General features: G+C 36.8%; 2 protein-coding genes across 4 annotated transcripts; one reads left to right on the top strand and one right to left on the bottom strand.

Moving 5' to 3' along the window:
* The first annotated feature begins 684 nt into the window (after window positions 1-684).
* On the top strand, window positions 685-6,052 carry LOC115621344. 3 transcript variants are annotated; one of them, XR_003995260.1, is made up of 6 exons: window positions 685-902; window positions 1,681-1,858; window positions 2,558-2,741; window positions 2,808-2,913; window positions 3,924-4,075; window positions 5,733-6,052. XR_003995260.1 is itself a non-coding variant. In XM_030514964.1 (6 exons), the coding sequence occupies exons 2-6, from the start codon at window positions 1,767-1,769 to the stop codon at window positions 5,968-5,970; spliced, it is 819 nt and encodes a 272-aa protein (XP_030370824.1). In that variant the 5' UTR covers window positions 689-839; window positions 1,664-1,766; the 3' UTR covers window positions 5,971-6,052. The 3 variants fall into 3 exon arrangements, 2 of the variants coding, with proteins under 2 accessions (XP_030370824.1, XP_030370823.1); XM_030514964.1 differs by having other exon boundaries at window positions 689-839; window positions 1,664-1,858; window positions 2,808-2,960; XM_030514963.1 differs by having other exon boundaries at window positions 689-902; window positions 2,808-2,960.
* Window positions 6,053-7,681: 1,629 nt separating this feature from the next.
* LOC115621440 lies at window positions 7,682-9,975 on the bottom strand. Its single transcript, XM_030515093.1, has 3 exons — window positions 9,532-9,975; window positions 9,296-9,468; window positions 7,682-8,432 (listed from the first exon to the last, which is right to left on the bottom strand). Exons 1-3 carry the CDS (start codon window positions 9,900-9,902, stop codon window positions 7,864-7,866), a joined length of 1,113 nt encoding a protein of 370 aa, XP_030370953.1. The 5' UTR covers window positions 9,903-9,975; the 3' UTR covers window positions 7,682-7,863.
* Between the last annotated feature and the right edge of the window lie 14,099 nt (window positions 9,976-24,074).

Genomic DNA, 24,074 nt, shown 5'->3' with positions numbered 1-24,074 from the left:
ATCTGCGCGGAATTTGGATTTCAACAACGTAGTCATCATAACATAAGCTACGTGAGCTATACGATGATACTAACTTCCGGTTGCTTTCACTAGGCTTATGTCGCAGAAAATGTACTTCGCTTACTTGCATTTGCAAGAGTGTTACGCAAACGTGATTTCGTGATATAATGAATGCATTTGAAACATACTATGTACATATATATGTATTTACGTCTAAATCATGTCTAATGCTCATCTACACACATATACTAGTGCATATGTAAGATGAGTGTTTGCATGGTTTTCAGCCATCACAGCCATCTTCAATTTAAGTATACCAACTAATAACTGTCGATGCAAAAGTAATATTTGACAAATGCTGTATTCATTTATTTCGTCAACTGTTCCTCCAGTGTGTGTTCAATAAGGTGGGGTCGCAAAACACAGACTGATTTATCGCATCACCCCTCGTGCTTGTCTATAGCACTAACCATACAACATATACATAGATGCTTCATTTCATATAACGAAAACGTCCCATCAAAATTGTTGTATGGTTAGTGCTATAGTATAGAATGTACATATACATCTAAACATACGCATACATACAAAGAAATTTCAACGCTATGACACTTAGCAGTCTCCTATGCGAATAGAAGCACTAACCGGCCAAGCTTTAATCGCAATTGTAGCTTAGCATCGGCGTAGGAAAAGCATTCAAAAGCTTCGCAAGATCAAGGCTGTTCGGTATCGTACGGGTACTGTTCGCTACATCTATACACTAACTGCTTAAGCTCCCGCAACTCAGCAGCAGTTAAGTTGTAACCGCGCGCACGTGAGGTACCGTCATCGAGTGCACTGTAAATCTCGTTCTTATTGGCTGCCACACTTGGGTGACAAATTGAAACAAACTGCTGACATTGGTAGACTATTCACGCAGCACAATAACTCAATTGTGCAAATTACAGTGATTCAAAACTATTTCGAAATACATATACATGTACAAATGAATAGTGATTTAGTCAGTACGCTGTAAACCTAAGTTGGAAGGGGAACGAGAACATAGATATAAAATGATTATAAAGTGCTGACGCATCCCTAGTAGCAGCGTGATTTGTTTTGATTAATTTAATTCTGAGTACCATTCGTGTTCAAAAACTAGATGCGAAATAGCTATGGCGAACCCATGCAAGCAGATCGAGTTTGGCATTAAAAGAGGCACACTTGACACTATATCTTGTCATTTATATATGTATATATATATATATAAATATATATATATATATATATATATATATATATATATATATATATATATATATATATATATATATATATATATATATATATATATATATATCTATATATATATATATATATATATATATATCTATATATATATATATATATATATATATATGCCCATTTTGCGTACTGACTAAATAAGTATCGCGGCCCACGCCCAATTCCAAAAGCCTACAGGAACTGTTGCTGCTTAAAAGTATTTACGCATTACTGGTAATCGCGTAATTTTCTTGTATACAACTTATGTATATGTATGTATTAATCGCGTCTTCTGTATGCCATTCATGTTCCGAAAACACATTACTTTATTAAATTGCATATCTCGGAGTAGTTTAAATAAACACTTCACCGAGTATGATTGTATATTTAATAATTTCAGTTCTATTATTGATGCAGCCTGCTAACGTTTGGATAATAAATAAAACAAGTTTAAAGCAACAAACACATATTACATTAATTGCTTAAATAATAATCTAATAATCATGTATATAATCCGACTGATGATAAGCATTGGTCTCATTTTAATCTTTGCTGCCGCATTGAGTGCCAATTATCAACAGGAACATGATATTAGGTATTGCACCTATTCTTACCTACTTGTGTTACATATAAGTACATAATTGATTTTAACAGTTTTTTCGTTTACAAATGAAAAGGAAACTGAAAATAATTAAGATTATTGTTAGGGTCTCGGAACTTATAATCGTACGTTCACAGGATTATTCACTTCATATTTTAAGACTGATTGGAGCTTTCTTTTTAGGTTAGTGGCAGCGGCGTCGATGTTGGCCGCTTCGCATTCGGTGGTTGGACTTCGGCCCAATCCAACGGGATTGGTCGGTGACAATTTTTCTTGCGGTCAGGGACATTGTGAACTTATTTATTTTACATTAATTAACTTTGTTGCAGTATATTGCAACAGGGAGACTTCGGATAGGTAGCGGCGATTCCGATCTTTCATATTTTCGTCAATGACAAATCTACTTCCGTTGGCGAATGTTAAAACTTGAAGTTTAAGTAGTTTATTGATCTTATTTGATTTTGTAGCAACAAGTAGCCACTGAAACGGAGAATTGTTGAAATACAACAAAGTAGTGATCTTATATTAGAACATTCATTCGCTTATGCTTATGTTACTACATTCAGTTTATTTATAATAACCCTAGCCCTTCGAGTAAATATACACTTTCATTGCACTTATCTTGCAATGTTTTATTTATGATATGCCAAATGAAGTAACATTTACAAACAATCAATATTTTTTTATTGAAAGATTTCGTCGTGATGAACAAAACTCTAGCGATATGGACGACAGCAGTGGTTTTGAAGAGAACGATGTCGGATGGACTAATATAAATGAAGAAGTAGATGTAGTTACACCAATGGTGCTGCAACATCTTCACACTCTGGGTATAGAACATTTAAAGCTGCCGGATATGAAAGAGAGTCTTTCTGTTGTACGTTCAAACTCAATTGAACTTGATTATACATAATTCTCAAGTAAGCCACTACAATTTGTCTAGAAGCCGCTATTTATTACTTATGAAGCAAGTCTATTATTGACCAACGGAATTGTTTATAACCTTTCTGTTATACGAAGAAATGGGACTGCACTGATGACATATAAAGGTAAATCGTTTCTATGTCGATTTTACTTAAGGATCAATGAGTTGCAGGTAATATTTTTTCATATTATTTTCATACTCAAAAATTGTACATTCATAGATTGTGAAAAAATTCCCCTAACAATAAACATCATATAGTATACTCGGTATCCAAGGCGTACATATTGGCTTACTATTAATGCATATAAAACCCAGATGGATTATTGTTAGACCTCAAAAAGTATACTTGTTATATGTATATTCTTGAAAACGAGACAAGCCAGTATAGCTAAGTTAAAAAATAAAACGAGTTCGTATAGCGTACATACATAAGGCATATAAGTGCAAAATTTGGTGTATCTAGCTCTTATAGTCTCTGAGATCCAGATCTTCATACGGACAGGTGGACAGACAGGGCTAGATCGACTCGTCTCGTCATGCTTATCAAGAATATATGCACTTTGTGGGGCCTGCCACGCCTCCTTCTGCCTGTTACATTTGTCACCTTCCGCAAACCTAATATACTCTTGTACATTTCATGTACACAGTATAAAAATTTAAGTTTAAGAACTTTTAATTTGTTGGTCTCGGTGGACCTTTTCCACAAATGTTCATATAATTCTCCAAAATCGTTAAGAAATTAATGAATATTATAAATGCATTTATTCATCAAACCAATTTTTATACTCTGCAGCTAAAAGGTACAAAAATAAACTATACGATTTCTGCAAAGTTAAAAATGGACCAGGAGTGATGACAGACCACTGAAAGAGTCGATTTATTCCCTTTAACTTTTGTTAAAGGGTATTTTTATAATTTTTGTAAATATTCTACAAAACTCGTAGTTGCAGAGTGTTTTCGAAAGTCGGGCACGCTAATTTATCCATTTATTTGATTTTCTTAAGCTAAATATGGGACAAACTGATTTGCACAGGGACTTTTTCATATGTTGAGCATTGGACAAATAATACATACATATGTATATGCCCTCTATAAACTATTGACTTTATATTTAATTATTTGTCTTATGTACAGTTTGAGTATAATTTTATGCTCAAGGTGATGGCTATTGAGGGATATGGAAAAGTAATTGGGTCACTTGATGACACGATAATCTATGCGGAGCTGGCTGTTAATGTTATAAATTCAAAACTTCATCTTCACGATTTCCGGATTATAGAGTTCAGGTAAGAATACAGGGTGCGCCATCTTTTATGTCGGTATGCAACCATTGAATATCCTTGAAAATAAACAACCGATTTTCAAGTATGAGATATTTTTTTTAAATTTGGTTCTGTACAATTTCTTGAACTGAGGTTTTCAACACTGGTCTACTCAAGTCAATCGGTTCACTAATGACAAAGTTATTCAATATCTACATACCGACATAAAAGATGGCGCACCCTGTATGTTATATATAAATATATATAGTAATAATATTAATAATTAAAATATACATAATTTATATTTATATTTACACCAATGATTCAATCTCCAAGGAATAATTCAAAAAACAGAATGTGGAGTTTTGTTTGTATTTTATTGAATTTAAAAACTTAGTTTGAAGATGGGTTGAAAAATGCGGATTTTTCAAACAAATCAGTTTCCCTTGAAATATTACTGAGAGTATAAAAAATAAGTTTCATAAAAACATTGGAGCCTGTTTCCCAAACCGCTTCTTATATGAAAGGATACTTGAGTCAAAATTTCAGCTTCCTAACTTTTACCATTTGGGCTGTGCGTTGTTCACCAATCAGTCAAGACAAACTGTTTTAAATATATACTATTGCTCACGACGACAAGACAAGTCGATATAGCCATGTCCGTCTGCTTGTATGAACGCAAGGATCTCAGAAGAGAGCTAGAACAACCAAACATGGTATCCAGATTCTTCTAAGACCGAGAAAGTACGAGTTTGAGTTTTTTTTCCGATGCACCCCCGCACTCCCCCGCAGTTCGTGTTTTTTCCATAATTGAATTGGAATTTTGAACTTAAACGGGATGTAGTTACCAAATTTTAGTTCGAAATTCCAAGAGTTATGGAAAAAACACGAATTGCGGGGGAATGGGGGGTGTATCAGAATAAAAGAAAAAAAATAAAATTATTAAAAAAATTGAATTAATTAATTAATTAATTTAATTAAATTAGAAGACATGTTTATGTTCAGTTTTAACAGCATACATTTACATTACGTGTCTATGCGTGTTTATATGCGTGTATGTATGCAGCACAAAGTTGAACCAAAGCAGCAACAACAACAACAGCTGCGGGCAGCGCATGGGCTTTTATTTTATTTATGGCTACAGCTTTCTTCAGATTGGACATATCATGATGAAACTTGGCAAACGGACACATAACTGGATTTAACTACCAAAATTGATTTCAAAATTCCAAGAATTACGGAAGTTATCAGAAAAAACACGAATTGCGGTGGAGTGGGGGGGTGTATCAAAATAAAAAAAAACAAACTTGACCTGACTAGGGCTTATGGGCGGCTGGATAAAGTTTGGTAATTCTAGCTCTTGTACCTTCTGAGATCGTTGCGCTCATCCAGACGGACGGACAGACGGTCATGGCTAAATCGACTCCGCTTGTCACCCTGATCAATAATATATACACTTTGTGGAGTCTGAAACGCCTCCTTCTGTGTGTTATATACACCCGCACTAATTTAGTATACCCTTTTACCCTTTGGGTACTGGGTACAACATTTATTTAAAGGTAATTAAATTTTCTTTATCCTTTTTTTGGAGTGGATGCAGGGTATTTAAGAGTTAAGCCTGATCGACTTTAGCATTCCTTTTTTGGTTACCTTTATATTTTACAAGAAACTTTTTTTTCAGAAACATTCATGTGCAATTGGACCAAACTCGCTTGATTCGACAGTTAACAGGGATTATTTTAAGTCCAATAACAAATTTGTTTAAAGACCGTATTACAACATCAATTGCTGATGGACTGAAAGAGCAAATGCAAATGATAATGGACGATTTTAATAATAAAGACCCACTAGAATTGCGCAAATTTACGAAAAAGCTTTTATCCGGAATATCTGGGTCAACAGACGAAATAATTTCTTAAGCTTATCATAAATGTTATGGAGCACTATAAATAATTTGAATATTCAAATAAAAAACAAACTTTTGATAGTCTAAAGACCTAATCACAGGGGCCTATGTAAAAATTCTCTCGCTCAATAATTAAACTTTTTATTGAATTCATCTCCTGTCGTATAAAGAAAGCTTCTTTTAATAAACCCAGCAATCGTCAAATTATACCGACTAATACTATGATCAAAAAAATTAAAAATATAACAAGAGGACGCCCACCTGGCTTTGTCCGGTCATCACTTCAATAATGCGTAGTTGTAGATTGACTTCTTTGCAAATTTACCGACAACGGAAAAAGATGATGGCATTAGCCTGTAGAGAAATCTCTGCAACTGGGTTAATATACGATAAAATGGAATCCAAGCATTGCTTTATTGGAAAGAGCTTAGCCACAAGCCCGAATAATTTACAATGTCAGCAGATGGTTCCCATTCGTAGACCTGGCGTTTTGTATTACGAGTTTAAGAAAATTTGCATGAATATGATCTACTATATGCCACCACAAGTGTTCATATTTGTCTAAAACACCAGAACTTTGAAGTTGTTCAAGATCGCGCACTTCGTCATCATCATGTCTCCCAATAGTGGCACAATCTATAACTTGTACCATCGACCCCAATTTTGTGACTCTTACAAATATTCAGAGTCGGTTTGAACGACAATGATTATATATAACAGAAACAAACTTGCACAGCGTACACACATAACGCATCTTTGTGCAAAGTTTGGTGTCTCTACATCTTATAGTTTCTGAGATCCAGGTGTTCATACGGACGGACAGACGGACCGACAGACATAGATCGACTCATCTTGTCATGCTGATCAAGAATATATATACTATGTGGGGTCTGCCACGCCTCCTTCTGCCTGTTACATTTTTCAGCTCCCGCAAATCTAATATACTCTTGTACATTTCATGTACAGAGTATAAACATACTACTACGAGTACATCAGGGGCTCTATACTCAGGATTTCGGATACAACTGAAACTGACTCCATCGATCCAATCAGTACTGGGAAGAAATTTTCTATTGCCTTGAATTGTTTATTTTGTCTCTAAAAGAGCTTAAATAGAAAACATTCAATGGATGTTGGAAGAAATTATGACCAGCGGTTGTTTAAACTGATTATATTTAAACTGATTATATGCGAATACCACCAAATGGTTCTTAAATTTTTATATTAAGCTGCTTCAACATTTTTTACGGTTAATGTTAAATATTCAACACTTTGAGTAACATTTTGTTTTTTATTAAATGTTTATTCTTTATTTAAAATCTGTCCTAAGGAGGACAATTATTAAATTATATGGTAATTTCGAAAATGTGTGGACCTTAATGTAAACAGCAACATTTTTTGTGTATATATCCAAATCCCATATTTTGTGTGAATTCAATGTCTCGTTTAACACGATTTCGCTTACCACGAGGTTTTCTAGGTACGCACCCCCGTTTTAAGCGAGGGCTAGGTGTACTTCACTATTCAAAGTAACTGAGTGATTTTCAGAGCCTACTTGTAAGTCCACTTAACTACAACTACGAACATAAGCCATTTTAAATAAGGTAATTTGAATAAGATATTTGTTTATTCATTTATCAGTGTACAATAATGCTATTTATTTAAAACAATAAAAAGATATCTAGGCAAAAGTTGAAGCCAAACTTCCTAAAAGGCAGTCGATTGTATGGATCTAGCAATTTTTAAATATACTTGTATGTATAATATGAGAAAAATGCATAGAAATACTTAAAAAATTATGCTACAAGAAACAGAAATAAATATTAATAAGGCAGTACTGCATTTCATCGATTAAGTCTTAAAATTTCAATCTCATTATAGAGCACAGAGCAAAGCGAGTTTTTCACTAAGCAATACTGGATTCATGGACTAACATGTTATTGATTCGCGACTGACGTTTACATCTTGGTGGTGGAACAGGCGGTGGTTGGTGAGGCGTCTGGTTTCTGGCAGTATTTTCCAGTGAACTTACTGGTATACATAGAGGCATAACTTTGGGTGGCGTTAAAGTTACTAGAGTGTTACCTTTCCTTGTCTTCTTGCAGAATCGACTTGAGAACGAATTTGTCCACTCTTTAATATTAGACAGATGGCATCGGTATAGGTACCATATACTCAGGATTAAAATGGTCAATACAATTATGACTCCAGTCAGTATCGTAAAGTTAAACGATTCATTTTGTGTCCGCTCTATGCTTGTATTGTTCATGTGTACAGATGGTGTAGCGGTTGTATAATACGTTGGTCTAACAGGACGCATATTTGTATGAATCTCCGTTGAAATCGCAATATCCGCACAAGCGCGAAACTCCTCCTGTGGCCCACAGCCGACCGCTCCAGTACCATCATCACATGTTCCCCAATTGTTTCCTGCCACATACCGCCACTGTAGTACGCATTGATTGCACGTTATTTCTAATAATATAATAAATAAAATAATAAAAACTTTACTAATTAAAATATACAATCAATATACATATATCTATATTGTCTATATATTGAAATACGTGGTGTGTTCAAGAAGTAAGGAGACTTCAAATTTTGTTGTCTGCTGTAATTTAAAGAAATTATTACAAGATGGTCGAAAACATGCCGACGACGAACCTAGCTCTGGACGCCCCAGCACATCAACAACAGAAGATATCGTCGCAGCTGTGAAGAAAATTGCTTTTGAAAATCATCGAATAAGCATAAGAGAAGTTGGTGAGTATGTTCGCATATCAGTCGGCTCGTGTCGTGCAATTTTTTCGGATGTTTTGGGCTTGAGACGTGTGTCAGCGAAGTTTGTTCCAAAACTTTTTAATTTTTATTAGAAGAACCGTAGCATGAGCATCGCTCAGGGGCTTTTGAATGACGTCAGTGATGATCCTGATTTTCTTAAAAGGGTCATAAGTGATGACGAATCCTGGGTAAATGATTATGACATCGAAACCAAAGCCCCATCGTCCCAATGGGAGCACCCAAGAGAGCCTAGACCGAAAAAGTAGTTCATCGAACCATTCAATCGCACCAAAATACATCTAACTTAACAACATATTTATAATCGAATTTACGTTGCCCGCGAAAATTTAGAAGTCACCTTACTTTCTGAACACACCACGTATGCTCAAAACTGTTTGAGAAAAAGCTTGAAACTTAAAAAACAAGCATTAATAAAGGGCTTAATATCCAAATTCATTTTGCATACGAATTTGCTTTCCGGATACAAACATGTTTAATAATACATTATATATTTTACTTTGAATTATTAACTAGCAGTTTAAGAACTACAAGCTTACCAGGCAAACGAACTTTGATAGTGTATATCAGGCTACCATTTCGAGGATAAAACCGAAAATCGGCATCCGTCGGACTTGGCTGTGATGGAAAACCCGTAATAATATGCAGAATATTTTTGTCTAAGCACGTCTGCTTAGCATTAGGTTCAGGACACAATCTAAACTCAAAGTATCTGTGCAAAATAAAGGTGAAGACATTTAATATAACCTTCATAACAGCACAGCTATAACATTACCCCATATGGCTGGCCGTCAATTCAACTCTAATAGACATCTCGGATCCGGGTAAGTACCTACGAACAATCACCCCCTGTCCCCATTGGCCTCCGTTCTCATGTGGTCTTGGCTCTGACAAGTCCCAAGCATCTCCACACTCTCCGCATTTTCCACCATTGTGTTTCCACTGGCGCGTAAAACCGCCACAATACAGCTCATGATCATTGTAATCTGGTGGAGTTTGAAATCCATATCTCCAAGCAGACGCCCTGCTTGGAGGCTCTATAAGCCTTCCATGGGCATTGCAATCATTTATAATGAGTGAGCTGAGTATTAACAAAAAACCACATGGCCTTAAACTTGATATACTTATGGGGGGCACTCGTAGCATATTCTAAAAATAAGCACGAATAATAATTTGTTAGAACAATTTGATTAGCTTGTTCCGCTTCCTGCGATAATTTATACTAAAATATGGCTGTAGTAAAAAAACTATAATTTTATTTTAACCGTTTAGTAGCACCGAAACGTACGTTCCCGAAAATTGTAATTCGATTTAAATCTTTTGTTTTTTACGCAATTCAACCACGCAAACAGTCATGATCATACTGTCTTCTTGGAAATATGTGGACTATATTCGTTTAGCTTAGCCTTCGAAGATTTTCACAAATGTTAACTTAATATGTATATATATAATCGCGAAATTAAAACTGTTGAAAATATTAATATTTTATAATGGAGATCGAATGCATAAAGAAAATAATTTTACTATATACTCGTACAGGCAAAGTAAGGGTAAATTGTTCACCTTGCGAAAGTCACAGCTGAATTCTCATCATATGAGATGCAGAGTATCGTCGTGTGTACAATTTGTTATCCAGCTCGAGTCAGTCGTGGGTAGATGGAAATGCAGTGTAGAACCGATGAAGCCCAAATAATACCAACTAAGGATTTAGCTGCAAATACAACAGTTTGTCAGTTGGTTATTCAATGCTACTATACAGATAAGGAAACAAATACTAATCAATCTAAAGTTACCTATTAAGGTGCGACATTCTTGAAATGTTCCTTAAAAAATAACATTTGAAGTAAAATGTGACTCAACTGTTGTAGATTGTCACAAAACTTCTCTGTTTAATCTTCAGAGCGTTATTCGAACTCAAAATTTGTCGAAAGCTTGAACTTTAATAATAATGTATTTTTACGAAATTACTACAATATCCAGTCATCGCGACAGAAACATCTGGCTTCTAAGATACAAACAACAAGTAAATAAGCTAAAGTCGGGTGTCCCGACTTTGAAATACTCTGTACATATGTTTACAATAATTATAAAAAATAAAAAAAATTAAGAAAATAAAAAAAAACAATTTGATCGATTTTACCTCTCTTGGTATTCGAACTCACGTAAAGGGTGTATAATTGCACATTTACATAGCAATTGCGTCTGTGTGAGTGTATGTATGCCTATGCGCATCTACCAAACCGCATCAACAACAGCCGCGGGCAGCGCTTGAGCAGCGCTGCAGCAGCAAATATATTTATGGCTATAACTTCTTGTTAAATCGGTCTATCATAGTGAAACTTGGCATACGGACACATAATTACTAACTGGGGGTATTTGCAAAATTTTAGTTCGAAATTCCAAGAATTACGGGAGTTAGATAAAATCGCATTTGCGGGGGAGAGCGGGGAGGGAGGGAAATTCCAAAATATTCATTTTCTGCGTATTCACACAAGGCATCTTGGACTAAAATTTGATGTTCCTAGGTCTTATAGTCTGCGAGATATAGGCGATTATACGAATGGAAAATCGGGAAAATCCCCATAGGAGAGAAGTGGGGGGAAAATCAAAAAAATAAAACAAATTCGTATAGCGTACACACATAAGGCATCTTTGTGCAAAATTTGGTGTCTCTAGCTCTTATAGTCTCTGAGATCCAGGTGATCATACGGACGGACGGACGGACAGACAGACAGACAGGGCTAGATCGACTCGTCTCGTCATGCTGATCAAGAATATATATACTTTGTGGGGTCTGCCACGCCTCCTTCTGCCTGTTACATTTTTCAGCTCGCGCAAACCTAATATACTCTTGTATATTTCATGTACAGAGTATAAAAATAATTAAATTAAAAAAAATTTAATTAATTTATTAAATTAATTAAGAAAATCTATTTAATACATACATAGAAGACATGTTTATGTACAGTTTTACATTTACATCACATGTCTATGCGTGTTTATATACGTGTATGTATGCAGAACAAAGTTGAACCCAAGCAGCAACAACAACAACAGATGCGGGCAGCGCTGCAAGCAGAGCATGAGCAGCGATTTTATTTATGGCTATAACTTTCTTCAGAATTGACCTATCATGATGAAACTTGGGGGGTGTATCAGAATAAAAAATAGACTTGACCTGCCTAGGGCTTATGGGAATCTGGATACCGAGTTTGAATATTCTAGCTCTTGTACCTTCTGAGATCCTTGCGCTCATACAGACGGACGGACGGACAGACGGACATGGCTATATCGACTCGACTTGTCACCCTGATATATATATATATACTTTGTGGGGTCTGCCACGCCTCCTTCTGTATGTTACATAAATTCCCACAAAACTAGTATAGCCTTTTACCCTTTGGGTACAGGCTATAATGAGTAGGAAGCTAGAGTTTTGCTCGCCCGGTTCAGTAATTATGTATTATTATACTATGTACATGAAATGTACAGTGTAGAGTATATTAGGTTTGCGCGAGCTGAAAAATGTAACGGGCAGAAGAAGGCGTGGCAGACCCCCCATATTCTAGATCAGCATGACAAGACGAGTCGATCTAGCCATGTCTGTCTGTCCGTCCGTATGAACACCTGGTTCTCAGAGACTATAAGAGCTAGAGACTCCAAATTTGTGATGCCTTATGTGTGTACGCTATACCAGTTTGTTTTATTTTTATGATTTTCCCCCCCATTTTCCCAATAATGGGGTTTTTCCGTAACGCCGTTCGTATAATCGTCTATATCTCGGAGACTATAATACCTTATGTGAATACGCAGAAAATGTGTTTTCTGTTCGGTGTCTGTTCGTTGTTCAATTTGTTTAAGCGGAAAATTCATAGGCTCTTAAAACGTTATAAACCTCAACAGATGCAATTTTTCAAATTAACGGATGATAAACCGTCTCAGCACAGGCAAGAGCTCACATTTCCTTGAACTAAAGAGAAATGTAAGACATTTCATTGACAGACAAAAACAACAAGAACAATTTTGAAATACTTAAATACGTTTTTGTGCTACAATCCAGCAGAATTCGGTAATTAGAAGTCACTTAAACATGATCTTGTTTTAACTTGATACTAAATTTAAAATGTGAATCCGTGTGCGCCATAATAAAAAGGCGACGCCTGCCCAGCTTTAATGCAAACCAACAATTCGGCAACTCATAAACGGCTACAAAGGAAAACTGGTTTTGAATATAAATTGAGTTTAATTTAATCTCATCAGCAAACTCAGCGCTTTTAGCGACTCAGTTTAAAGACAACTTTGTTCCACTCGATTCCATAGCTGATTAAATTAAATTAAACTCTATATATATATATATATATATATATATATATATATATATATATATATATATATATATATTGTACCATATTTATCAAGCCTACAGAGCATGATGACACATTTTTAGAGCACTATATATTTTAAGAAATGACAACTCTTTTACAATCAAATACATACGAGTATAGTTAATACACTCGTATGTATGTACACACACGTATACGCTCTAATAGGCGTCAGCCCTTTGTTGGCGAGTTCGCAGATAGCCAACATTTTGAAAGTTATGTATATAAATAATATTGTCAAGTATATAAATGTACATTTGTATGCAGCACATACATACTCGTATTTATGAGTATGTATGTATATACTGCCTTGTTCATGAGATAATTCTGACAGAGAATGGGCAGGAATAAATAGGATGAAGCTTAATATTAGGGCATATAAGTACTAATAGAATATACGAGTATTGCTGAAAAATTACGGAAATTTGAATTACAAACATTTACCGAGGGTAAATCCTATTCAAATTTTATTTTTCGTATTCCTTTAGCTTTGTTATGCAAAGAAGTCCTACAAAGTTCGGTAGCTCCACCTCTTAAACTTTCTCAGATTGATGCGTTCATACAGACAGGTCGACGGGCAGACGACCATGTCTGGAACCACTCATTTCATTATGCCTTTTGGCTGTTACATTCATTCTCATCAATCTGGTCTACATAAATAGAAAGTGGTAACTGAAGGCAACCACCGCAGTGTCTGCTGATTTTAGAGTTTTAATATATTTTATACCATTGGATACATATTTTGTTGGTGTCTGGGAAAAAATTCACAATTCACACGAATTCACACACATATAACTATTTAAGGCAGTCATACTATTGCTGAAAGATAATGCGTTCACATCATATCTTTCTTCAAAATTCATATATATGTACATAAATATACACACATATAGGTACGTAATACATACATATATACATTTATTTATTTTTTTATTTATATTATCGCAAACGTGCGAATACTCAGTTCAAGCCCGAAGTGAAAGTAAGGGGACGTGCTGAACTTTTTTCTTTCTTTTTTAATTTTACTTTTGTTTGTTTAATTCGCACATATAAGAAAACGAGTCGAATGCTAATGATAATAGCGTTCAGTTCTAATTAAGAAACATTTTATTTAAGCCTGCGTTTCTCCGAAGAATATAAACATATTATTTGAAATCCTTACGTTCCCACCTACAGTGGCTCAATCAAACTTAAACTTACAAATTACAAATATCATTAAATCTAAAATATATTTTTTTTAGAAAGGAATCTTGAAGTTCTTCACTGAAATTTAACTCTTTTCACATCCAAATCTTATACAAACATAATACTTGTATTTATATATTGCGAAGGTTACCGTATTTTCACTATTTCGCCAATGCACTAAAAAGACAAAAGTAGAACTGAGGCTCAATTAAAGCCGACGTTACTTTCGATTTAAAATGGGCCACGCCGATGCTGAGGAAGCTTTAGAGTTGGACCGTGCGCGGCTTTTTAATTTCCAACGACTACTAAGTGTGTGCTGAATGAACGCCATCAGTTTTCATGGTTACCGGTTCGTTTGAGTGTCTTCTGTTAAATAACAGGTTTAGAGAAAACTCAAATTCGGTTTGAAGAGCACCAAAAATTTTAGTGAGCGAAGAGCATTAGTGGCTTCTTGGTTTCATGCTTGGCCTTAGCTTCAGTGCGACGTTAGTTATGGTTCGAAACATAAACAGGCGACAGTGTGTAGCAATAGATCCAGCGTATTATGTACTCGTGTGTAATTGGATTGAAATGGCCATCCCTGTTTATTAAATCGGAACAAATGTACTTCATAACTTCCTATAGTGGAAAGTACGTAACGCTACAAATTTGTGCAGAAGCATGGGGAAATATTCGAGTCACGCGTACGCTATCCATATACTCGTATATATATTCCTACCCAATTGAACAAATAATTTATAAATATTTTAATACAATATTTCATTCAATCTAAAAATTCTATTATTGTTTAATTAAGACTGCTTAAAATAATAATTTAATACCGCCGCAATATAAACGGATGGAATATTTTATTAAAAAATTGTAAAGTTGTGAGAATTTCCAACGTGGGAATGGGAGTACTACGAGAAAAATCATTATCTTCCGAGAACTAAATCATGTGTTCAAAGTTTGGTTACTCCAGCCATTATACATTTTGAGATCCACGGGTTCATACAGATAGATGGATGGACTTGCAATTAACGTCGTCTAAGAAACAATTAATTCTGATTTTATTGTCTGTTTCAGGCTTTGCCCAAAAAAATAGATGAAAAGTATTTACATATTCATTTAATTTTTTTTTATATTTAAACTATTCCCACCTGTTAACCGAAACGCCAAAATTTGCCTCCAACAAAAAAAAAATAAATGTAGTTACCAAAATTGATTTTTAATAATTTTCTGGTATGCCGCACCTTATCACCCCCATATACATATTTCCAACAGGAAGGCTTAGTGCAAAAAATCATTTTAATTTAGATGAGCGATGTTTATACAGTGTATAGAACCGACGACCTTAGTGTTGTATCTGTCACTTATTTGGCGCAATATCTGCACGCAACACCAAATATGTGTTACAACTATACAAACAGGGAAGCGCATAGTGTTTTACTTTTCAGTAAAATAGGAAATGTTCAAATGTGGGACTAGTATGTACTTATGTTGTAATCTGAATCTCACATCTTTGCTCGAGTGGATTTGGGATTTCTGAGGAGAGATTATTTCTTTTTGGGCAACTCTGTTCCTCCTGCTGCGCAGTTACCTGAACGACAGGCGATTTTAAACAATGAAGCAGCTTCATTGGCTTCTCAATTGTAGAAGCAGCATCTCTCTCTAGAATAAACACCTCTGGGTGTGCAGAACTGCTGCCGACTACCATATAAATAAGATCCAGAACACGTGCCTACAGCTCCAGACAGGTGCGCCATGGTACTTCCACAACAGCGTCCTCCATCGAGATCTTTTACGCTCTTGTCATATTCTCCGATAGACCATAAGTCATACTATAGCAGCAAGTCTGTTCACGTCATAAGTGTAAATAATTTGACATAACACCCGAGGACTTATCGCCCGAAAATGATTTGGGCGTTATTTCCCTTTTTTTGTCGGACATAATGCCCAACATTTTTTTCGGTCTTAAGGCCCAAATTTTACTTGAGTGTAAATATCATGAAATTTGCATACATCTTAATCTAGCATAAATTGTTATGATTATAATTACTATTATTACTAAAACTAATGATGAGTGGCCCGTCACTGTGTAAAATTTGAGTTTTTTAAGGCGTATTTTATGTTCCTCCAATTGCTTTATCTGTTGGTGAAGCTGGTTGAGCGCCTTTGTATTGTTTACCACTATATGGCTCACTGGTGCGAGCTCGAATGAATTCGTCTCATTTGACTCTTTGACGAAATGTGCATGATAATGCCGTGCTGCGGATGACTGAATTGCTTCCGGTGCTTGCATTGATATTCCACTCAGTCTTACTAAGCAACCAGCTTCTAAGTGCATGATACCTTGTTGGGGAAGGTGAACCAGTCGTCTCAGCAAAAAGTTTGTATAGCCAGCGATTAGGAATATCCAGCCTCATCCAAAACGATTGCTCCTTGTAGTCAACCATGGTGCATAGCAGGTCGGTATGTGGTTTGAGTGGCGATATCTCACACATATTGTTGATAGCATCTTCCCATTGGCAGTTTCCCTCGTATACCATTGTTTCATCGTCCTCTTGACGTCATTTATAACGTTCCGCCTCTGACATTAAATGGTAAGAGTGAAGAGCAGCGAGCTATGTTCTCGCTTTGACCACTGGTATCATTTTGTGCCCAGCTTTGACTACCGGCATAGGAATTATTTTAAAGATGTCCGAATTTTGGTTCAAGTACAGTGGTATAGTTGCTTCGATAATAACAATACCGTCTTTGAATATTCCTTGCGCTGTGAGAAGTTTGTAGATTGCTTGTAACCGGTGTTCCGAGTTTCTGCCATTTATGATCAAGAAAAATTTGATTGATTCTCGATATACTATATGTTGACTGCATCAGCCATATTCTCCAGGCTATCCGTGATTTATTTCAAGCTTTTATTAACTTCTTCGGTAGTTGTTTTCACCAAGTTTTGTGTCGCTCTTATAACTGACGTCTGATTTCCAGCATATGCTTTCAACTCCTTCTGGTTATCCAATAAATTTTTTATATTGATCATACCAATCGCGGTTACTGATATGTCGAAGAAACCACCAGGACATACGAAAATACTAGCACAATCCCGTTTCTTGCGGTTTCTTGTAGTTTCCATAATGAGCTTGTTATTTTCGTCCATTGAGCTTAGTTGCTGCTCGATTTTGATAGAAGCCGCAATAAATTGTTGTTCGAATTCCTGTAACTTTGAACATATTCCTTTTGACTTTTCAATTAAAACTTTTGACTGAGTCAAGACATCGAAGTATGCTTGTAGATCGAAGTAGAATAACATTTTCCAATTAGACCACACTACCTCAACTTTTCCGATTTTCTCAAGGAAAATGGCAGAGTTCTTTCCAATTTCCTGAATGTGTAAGTTGCTTGTATTTCGATATGGAATTGTGGCTGCGGTAGTCATTTGAAGAAGCAACATAAGACACAATGATGAGGCAAACGTTGTATTTTGTCTAGTTCTCCGTTCCGGTAGGCTCTCCTTTCCTATCTTCTCCTCTTTTGAAATTGGTAGTGGACAGATTTTGTTCAGCGATCTCTGAATTTCGCCGCTGCTTGTCTTAATTTTGACAACTCTTACTTTGTTGTCTCGGCCTTTTGTAATATGTACAATTTTACCCATTGGCCATCTCGCAGGATGTGTATTTTCCTCTTTAACAAGAACAACCAGCCCTTCTTCTAAATTTGAGCTTTCCGTTTGCCATTTAGATCTTTTTTGGAGGGTTTGTAAATAGTTCCTTGCTATACAGCTAGGAACTATTCACTATCAGAGGCTACACTTTATCCCGTGTAGAGCGTCTCTGAGAGAACAAAAAAGGAAACAAACCAATGCTTAAATTTCCAATTTAATTCTGATTTTATTTCTGAAATTCCTTCAGTATTTATACAATTTTTGTCTTATTTACTAGGTTTTTTCTTATGTACTAATAATTCAATATTTTACTCTTTCTTATTTTCTAAACATTGTACTTACTCTAATTTTACATTTTTTGTCTTATTCTATCCTAACGGTGTCAAGTGGATTTCCCCTCCATATGTATATTTCAAGCCTTTCTTAAACGCAGTGTGCACCCACCCTTAAACGCTGTCGCGGTCCTATTTGCCTATGCATTTTCTGTTATCTACTATGCGTTGGTCTGTACCACTGCTGCATGCGGCTATTTTTAGACCGAGATTTGTTGCTTAGCCTACTTTTTGCTTGTGCTCCCTATGCTAACTTCTGAGCTCTTGTTCACTTTTGTGAACAGGGTTACCAAATAGTCTTCCTTCCATTTTCTCCAGAATTCGCTCCTTATTCGCTGCATATATCGCCATCTGTCCAGATTTCCGATCCTCTTTTCTTCGTCGATGAATTCGGTGGACCAATAAGTGGCCTTCCGACTAGGAAATGTCCAGGCGTAAGAACATCATCTAATTCCAGATCACGGCCCATCGCTATTAGTGGCCGCGAGTTTAGGACTGCTTCGATTTGGCATAAGAGTGTAGCAAACTCTTCATACGTAAAGCTGTTTTCACCGATGACACGCCTTAAGTGGTATTTAACCGATTTCACTCCGGCTTCCCATAAGCCTCCCATATGGGGACTTCCCGGGGGGATAAAATGCCATTTGATGCCTTCTTTCTCCATTGTAGGTGCCACTCTGTTATTGTTTTGAATGGCAGCTGCTAGCTCCTTGTCTAATTTCTTCGCAGCGCCAATAAAGTTTGTGCCTCGTCTTGCAAAAAATCGGTGAAGTGCTTCAATAAATTTATCTGCTGTCATGTCGCTCACTGCTTCCAAATGAATCGCTTTGGTTGCCATGCAGACAAATAGGCAAATGTAGCCTTTATGCGACTTCTGACCTCGGCCTTTTGAGCAACGTATCAAGAAAGGTCCCGCGTAGTCAATTCCAGTGTCATGGAAAGGATATTTTGCGGTAACTCGATAGTTGGGAAGGTTACCCATAAGTTGTTTTGATACTTTTTGTTTGTATCTTATGCACGTTGTGCAATTTCGCAAAAACTTCTTTAGGCGATTTCGCAATCCAAAAATCCAATATTCGCGCTCAATTACATTTCGCATTAATTTGATCCCGCCATGAAGAGTTATTCTGTGGTCATTATTTATTAACAGCCACGCGATGTGGGATTTTTCCATGATGCCCGGATGCTTCACCCCAAATGGCAAATTTGAATTTTGCAAACGGCCTCCCACCTGTAAAACTCCATCCTGGTCCAAATATGGGTTGAGTGGAAGTAGTTTGTTTTTTGTCTCCAGTGGTCTCTTCTTTTTTAACAAGGAGATTTCATGCGTGAAATCTGTTTGCTGTTGTAGGCGAATAATTGTTGTCCGCGCTTTTTTCACCTCGTTCACCGTTAAATGATCTGAGTTTGAAACTTTTTTATGCATTTTGGCAATGAAACGGAGTACATATGCGATGACATTTTCAAGCCGTTAAATTCTAGAGTACTTTGTGAGTAGACTTGAGAATCCATTATCCTTTTTCCACACTGTGGAGACAGTTGCCACTTCCTTGTGACGCGGCCATTCCCTTCTTGGCCAAGCTAGCCATTTTGGGCCTTGCCACCAAATAGAGCACGGTTCGAGTTGACTTGGGGCAATGCCTCTTGATGCTACATCTGCAGGGTTTTCTTCAGACTTTACGTAGTTCCAATTTATCGTCGGCAGCTGTTTGGCAATATAGTCCACTCTTGTTTTGACGAAGTTGTCCTTACTTTTTTTGTTTTTTATCCAGGCCAAAGCTATCTGAGAGTCGCTCCAAGCATGTATTTCGCCGTTCATCCCCAAAGTCGAGTGTTAGAAGTTTCGACAGCGAATGTGCGGCACATAATTCCAATATGGGAATAGTTTTTTTGTTTTTGATTGGGTTGACTTTACTTTTAGCCGCAAGTAGGGTAACTCAAGTTCCTATTTTGGTGTAGACTACCGCTGCATAGGCTTTCTCCGACGCATCGCAAAATCCGTGTATTTGGATAGAATTGGATTTTTAATCTCCAATCCAACGGGGAATACTTATTTTTGTCAATAGCGGAAGCTCTTCTGCAAATTGTCTCCAAATGCTTGCCAACGTCTGGTCTAGTCCCGAGTCGAGTCTCGAAATTGCTTTCAAATCTTGGTCTAATCTTTAATTGGACGCTGTTTTTTGAAATTTCCGTGCCATCTGCACAAATTCTTTGTATTTCTACTACGTGCTTTACTCTTGGAAGCTGTAGAATTTGTGCGGCTTCTTCGGATATGAGGGTTCTTTGCGATCCTCCATCCATTAATGCTCTAAGTAGCTCATAGTCTCCCCGTGCGTTTTTGACTTTTATTAGAGCTGTGGCCAAAAGTGTGTCTTGGCCGTTGGTTTCGTTCATGTAGTTCACACTTTCCTTTTTTGCTTCTTCATGTAATAACGTATTGTGATTTTTGTTACACGACTGGCATTTCCACTCTTTTTTACAGTTTTTGATATTGTGGTTGCAAAAGCAGCGAAATCATAAATGCTGGTTTGATGTAAACTCCCTCCTTTTGTTAACTGGTGTAGCCTTGAATTTTTTACATCTTCCTATGTACTGTCCAGTAAAGTTACAGTAGACACATTTCTGTTGCTTCTGGATTGCTGTAGCTTTTTTGACGTCCTTTTGTAATGAACTTACTGAGTTGTAAATTTGATCAATAAATTCAAAAACGTCTTGCAGTTTCTGGATCTGTCTTGCCTTTTTCACGTGTTGCTCATACAATTGCAACGACTCTTGTGAAAATCGGCCTAGCAATATTTGGGCAAAAATTACGTCTGCGTCCTGCCCAATGTTACCCTTTTCTTTAATGATATGGATACTTTCCATTGCTGTATCCAAAAACTTGCGTATGCTTTCCTGTGACTCATGAGTCAGTGGCTCCAGCTCTAAAATCGTGCGCAGACGATCAGCGAATATTTTGCGATTATTTTCATATCGCTTGCAAATTAGCTCCCATGCTGAATAATAATTTGCTGCTGATCCGTTCAGCAGGTGGCCAACTACCAGGTTGGCCTCTCCCTTGAGGCAAGTCTTGAGGTAATTGAGTTTCCTTGCGTTGCTGAGATCTTTCCTTTCGTGTATGACCTCCTTGAACAGCTCGAAAAATATTGGCCAGTCTTTCGAGTTCCCGTTGAAATTGGGAAGCTCTATTTTGGGCAATTCTGGAATCTCTTCTTTCTGCATCTTGAGGTTACTTGCCTTCCTGTCAATTTTCCGGGAAACAAGGCTAACTTCCTCTCTTAGCAAATCGATATCGTCTATATTAAAGGCGAAACTTTCATATTTGCTTTCCAATTTGTCGAGCGTGCTTTGGACAGTTGACCATAAGATTTGCATCCGGTCCTTGGCATCTAGAAGCTCATTCATGTCATTACCCATTAGGCATTTGTGCACCTGTGTAAGGTATTGCCTGAGGCGCTCTGCCCGCTTATCTGCTATCTCACCCAATTGATCAACTGGGCTTGAATTACGAGATGCAAATTCAAACTGCACTTCAGGTACTTTTGGATCGCGTGCAATTTCAGCCTCCACTTCAAGTACTTTTGAAGCGGTTGCAATTTCTCTGACAGAGGTTTTTCCCTTCATCAATGACTCCCTATATTGCTTGATACGAGCCATGGTGGTGTCGAAGATCCTCTCGTTGAAATACTGTTGGTCGATCACTACACCTTTGACGAGGGCTGAGTTGTTTGAGACGAACTCCGTCGTTTTCGGCTCAATTTAGGAAATTTAGTTTAGTCGCCTGGTTGACCTTGATGTGCCTCGACTCACAGCTGACTCTACCAATTCACACTTAAACTCTTTATTTAACAAATTTGCTTTCGCTAGTCGAGCACCCTAAATCACTTATTAAGGCACTATATCACTACTTTCTGTTGTTAAAGCCACAGAAACGCTTATAAGAATCAGTTAAATCTTTAATCACATATAAAGCACTGATTACTTTTAATTATAACCTTATCTTCAACTTATTATATTATAACAAGAATAAGGATATCCGGCTCGAAGGACCAAAAAAATGTAGATACTTTTACACTTGAAATGAATACGCGTCGATTCTTTGATTTGTACTACTCGTGCTGTCGCACGATTTGTGCTTTTATTCAAAACTCACGCTGTGTACAGCACAGCAGCATGTGGAACTTGATTTCTATTGGACAATATCTATAATGAGAATGGTCCGCATGGTGCGTTTGTAGGGCGCCGCATGAGGACGTCTAATTCTATTGGTTAGCCTATCTTAACTAACACAGTGTTGTATGCAGCTGTGTAAACCTTAATCTATAAGTGTAATTCTAAACGATGCAGCTGCGCGATCCTTGTCACTTAACACTTGAACCACAGTGAGTGTGCAGGCGTGGGATCGCGTTTAGATAACACAGGCAGTAATGTAACGTCCGTTGGTCTTTAAGGCAGTCGTGGGACACTTGAGCAAGTCCTTGAACGATGCCGTATGTTCATGCCTGAACAATATGTGTAGAATAATTATGCGTGTATGTGTGTGTTTGTGTGTGTCTATGTATGTCTCGTGTGCCTGAGCAAAGCAGTAACAACAACAACAGCTGCGGGCACTACTTGGTCTTATGTGCATATATGGCTATAACTTCATGTTAAATCGGCCTATCATGATGAAACTTGGCATTTGGACTTATAATTTTATTTTATTTTTATTCAGAATATCAACAATAATTCTTTCGATTATATTATAAAACTTAATATAACAATTTAAACTAAACTTAAAAGATAAGAAAGCCTAACACAAAGCTGTACAATAACGTCTATTAATGCCTCAGACACGTTGGGGGAATTTTATTTGGCAATTGGCCAGCTATGCCCCGATTCAAATCCATACGTGGTCAGAGACATTAAAGACCTAAAAAACTAAAAAGTATATAGAGGTGGAAAATTAATTATATTTAACAACTAATTAGAAAAACTACGAAGTAGAACGAGAGAAAAAGAAAGAAGGAAAGAGAGATAGAGAAACAGGAAAACAGAAAAGTGGAAAGACAGAGACGAAAAGAAAAAGAGGGAAATCTCCAACCCGGTGGGGGAAATTTTAAATGCCAGTCCGGCAAGCTATGCCCCAACTCACAGCAGTAAGTGGTCAGACATTTCCCCGAAGATAATTATAAAGAATACTTTTGATAGAACAGAAAGAGAGTCCTGTCGAAAGTAGATGTGAAAGATCATTATAATGGCTGCACATGACCGGAAAACGATTGTGCAAAGCGTAATCAGTTGTGCATCTTGCCAATATGAACGGCAAATAATTCCTTGTTGGTCTACAAGGAACTGAAAAATTAAGGCGACCTAAGAGGGCACAGGAGACAACCTCACCGATTACCAACTTGTGGAGAAAAACTACTCCAAGAGCCTACGATTTAGTAAGGAAGGAAGGTTTATAAGCATCAGTCTACTAGAGTACGATGGGAAGCAGAGATTGGGATCCCAGCTTAAGCCACGTAGAGCAAAAAGAAGGAATTGCTTCTGAACAGACTCAATACTTTCCTGATACTTTCTATACTGCGGAGACCAAACGCATGAGCAGTATTCAAGCACAAAGCGTACTAGAGCAGTGTAAAGAAGCTTAGTGATATAAGGGCCATTAAATTCCTTGGACCAACGTTTAATGAATCCAAGTAATCCCCTGGCCTTTTTGACAATACTAGATATGTGAAGGTTAAAGTTCAATTTGGAATCAAAAATAATCCCAAGGTCTTCAACAGTCGATATACGT

Source organism: Scaptodrosophila lebanonensis, unplaced genomic scaffold (genome assembly GCF_003285725.1).
Source record: "Scaptodrosophila lebanonensis strain 11010-0011.00,11010-0021.00 unplaced genomic scaffold, SlebRS2 tig00000024-arrow-pilon, whole genome shotgun sequence".
Lineage (NCBI taxonomy): Eukaryota > Metazoa > Arthropoda > Insecta > Diptera > Drosophilidae > Scaptodrosophila > Scaptodrosophila lebanonensis.
This window is presented reverse-complemented; position numbering and strand designations above follow the sequence as displayed.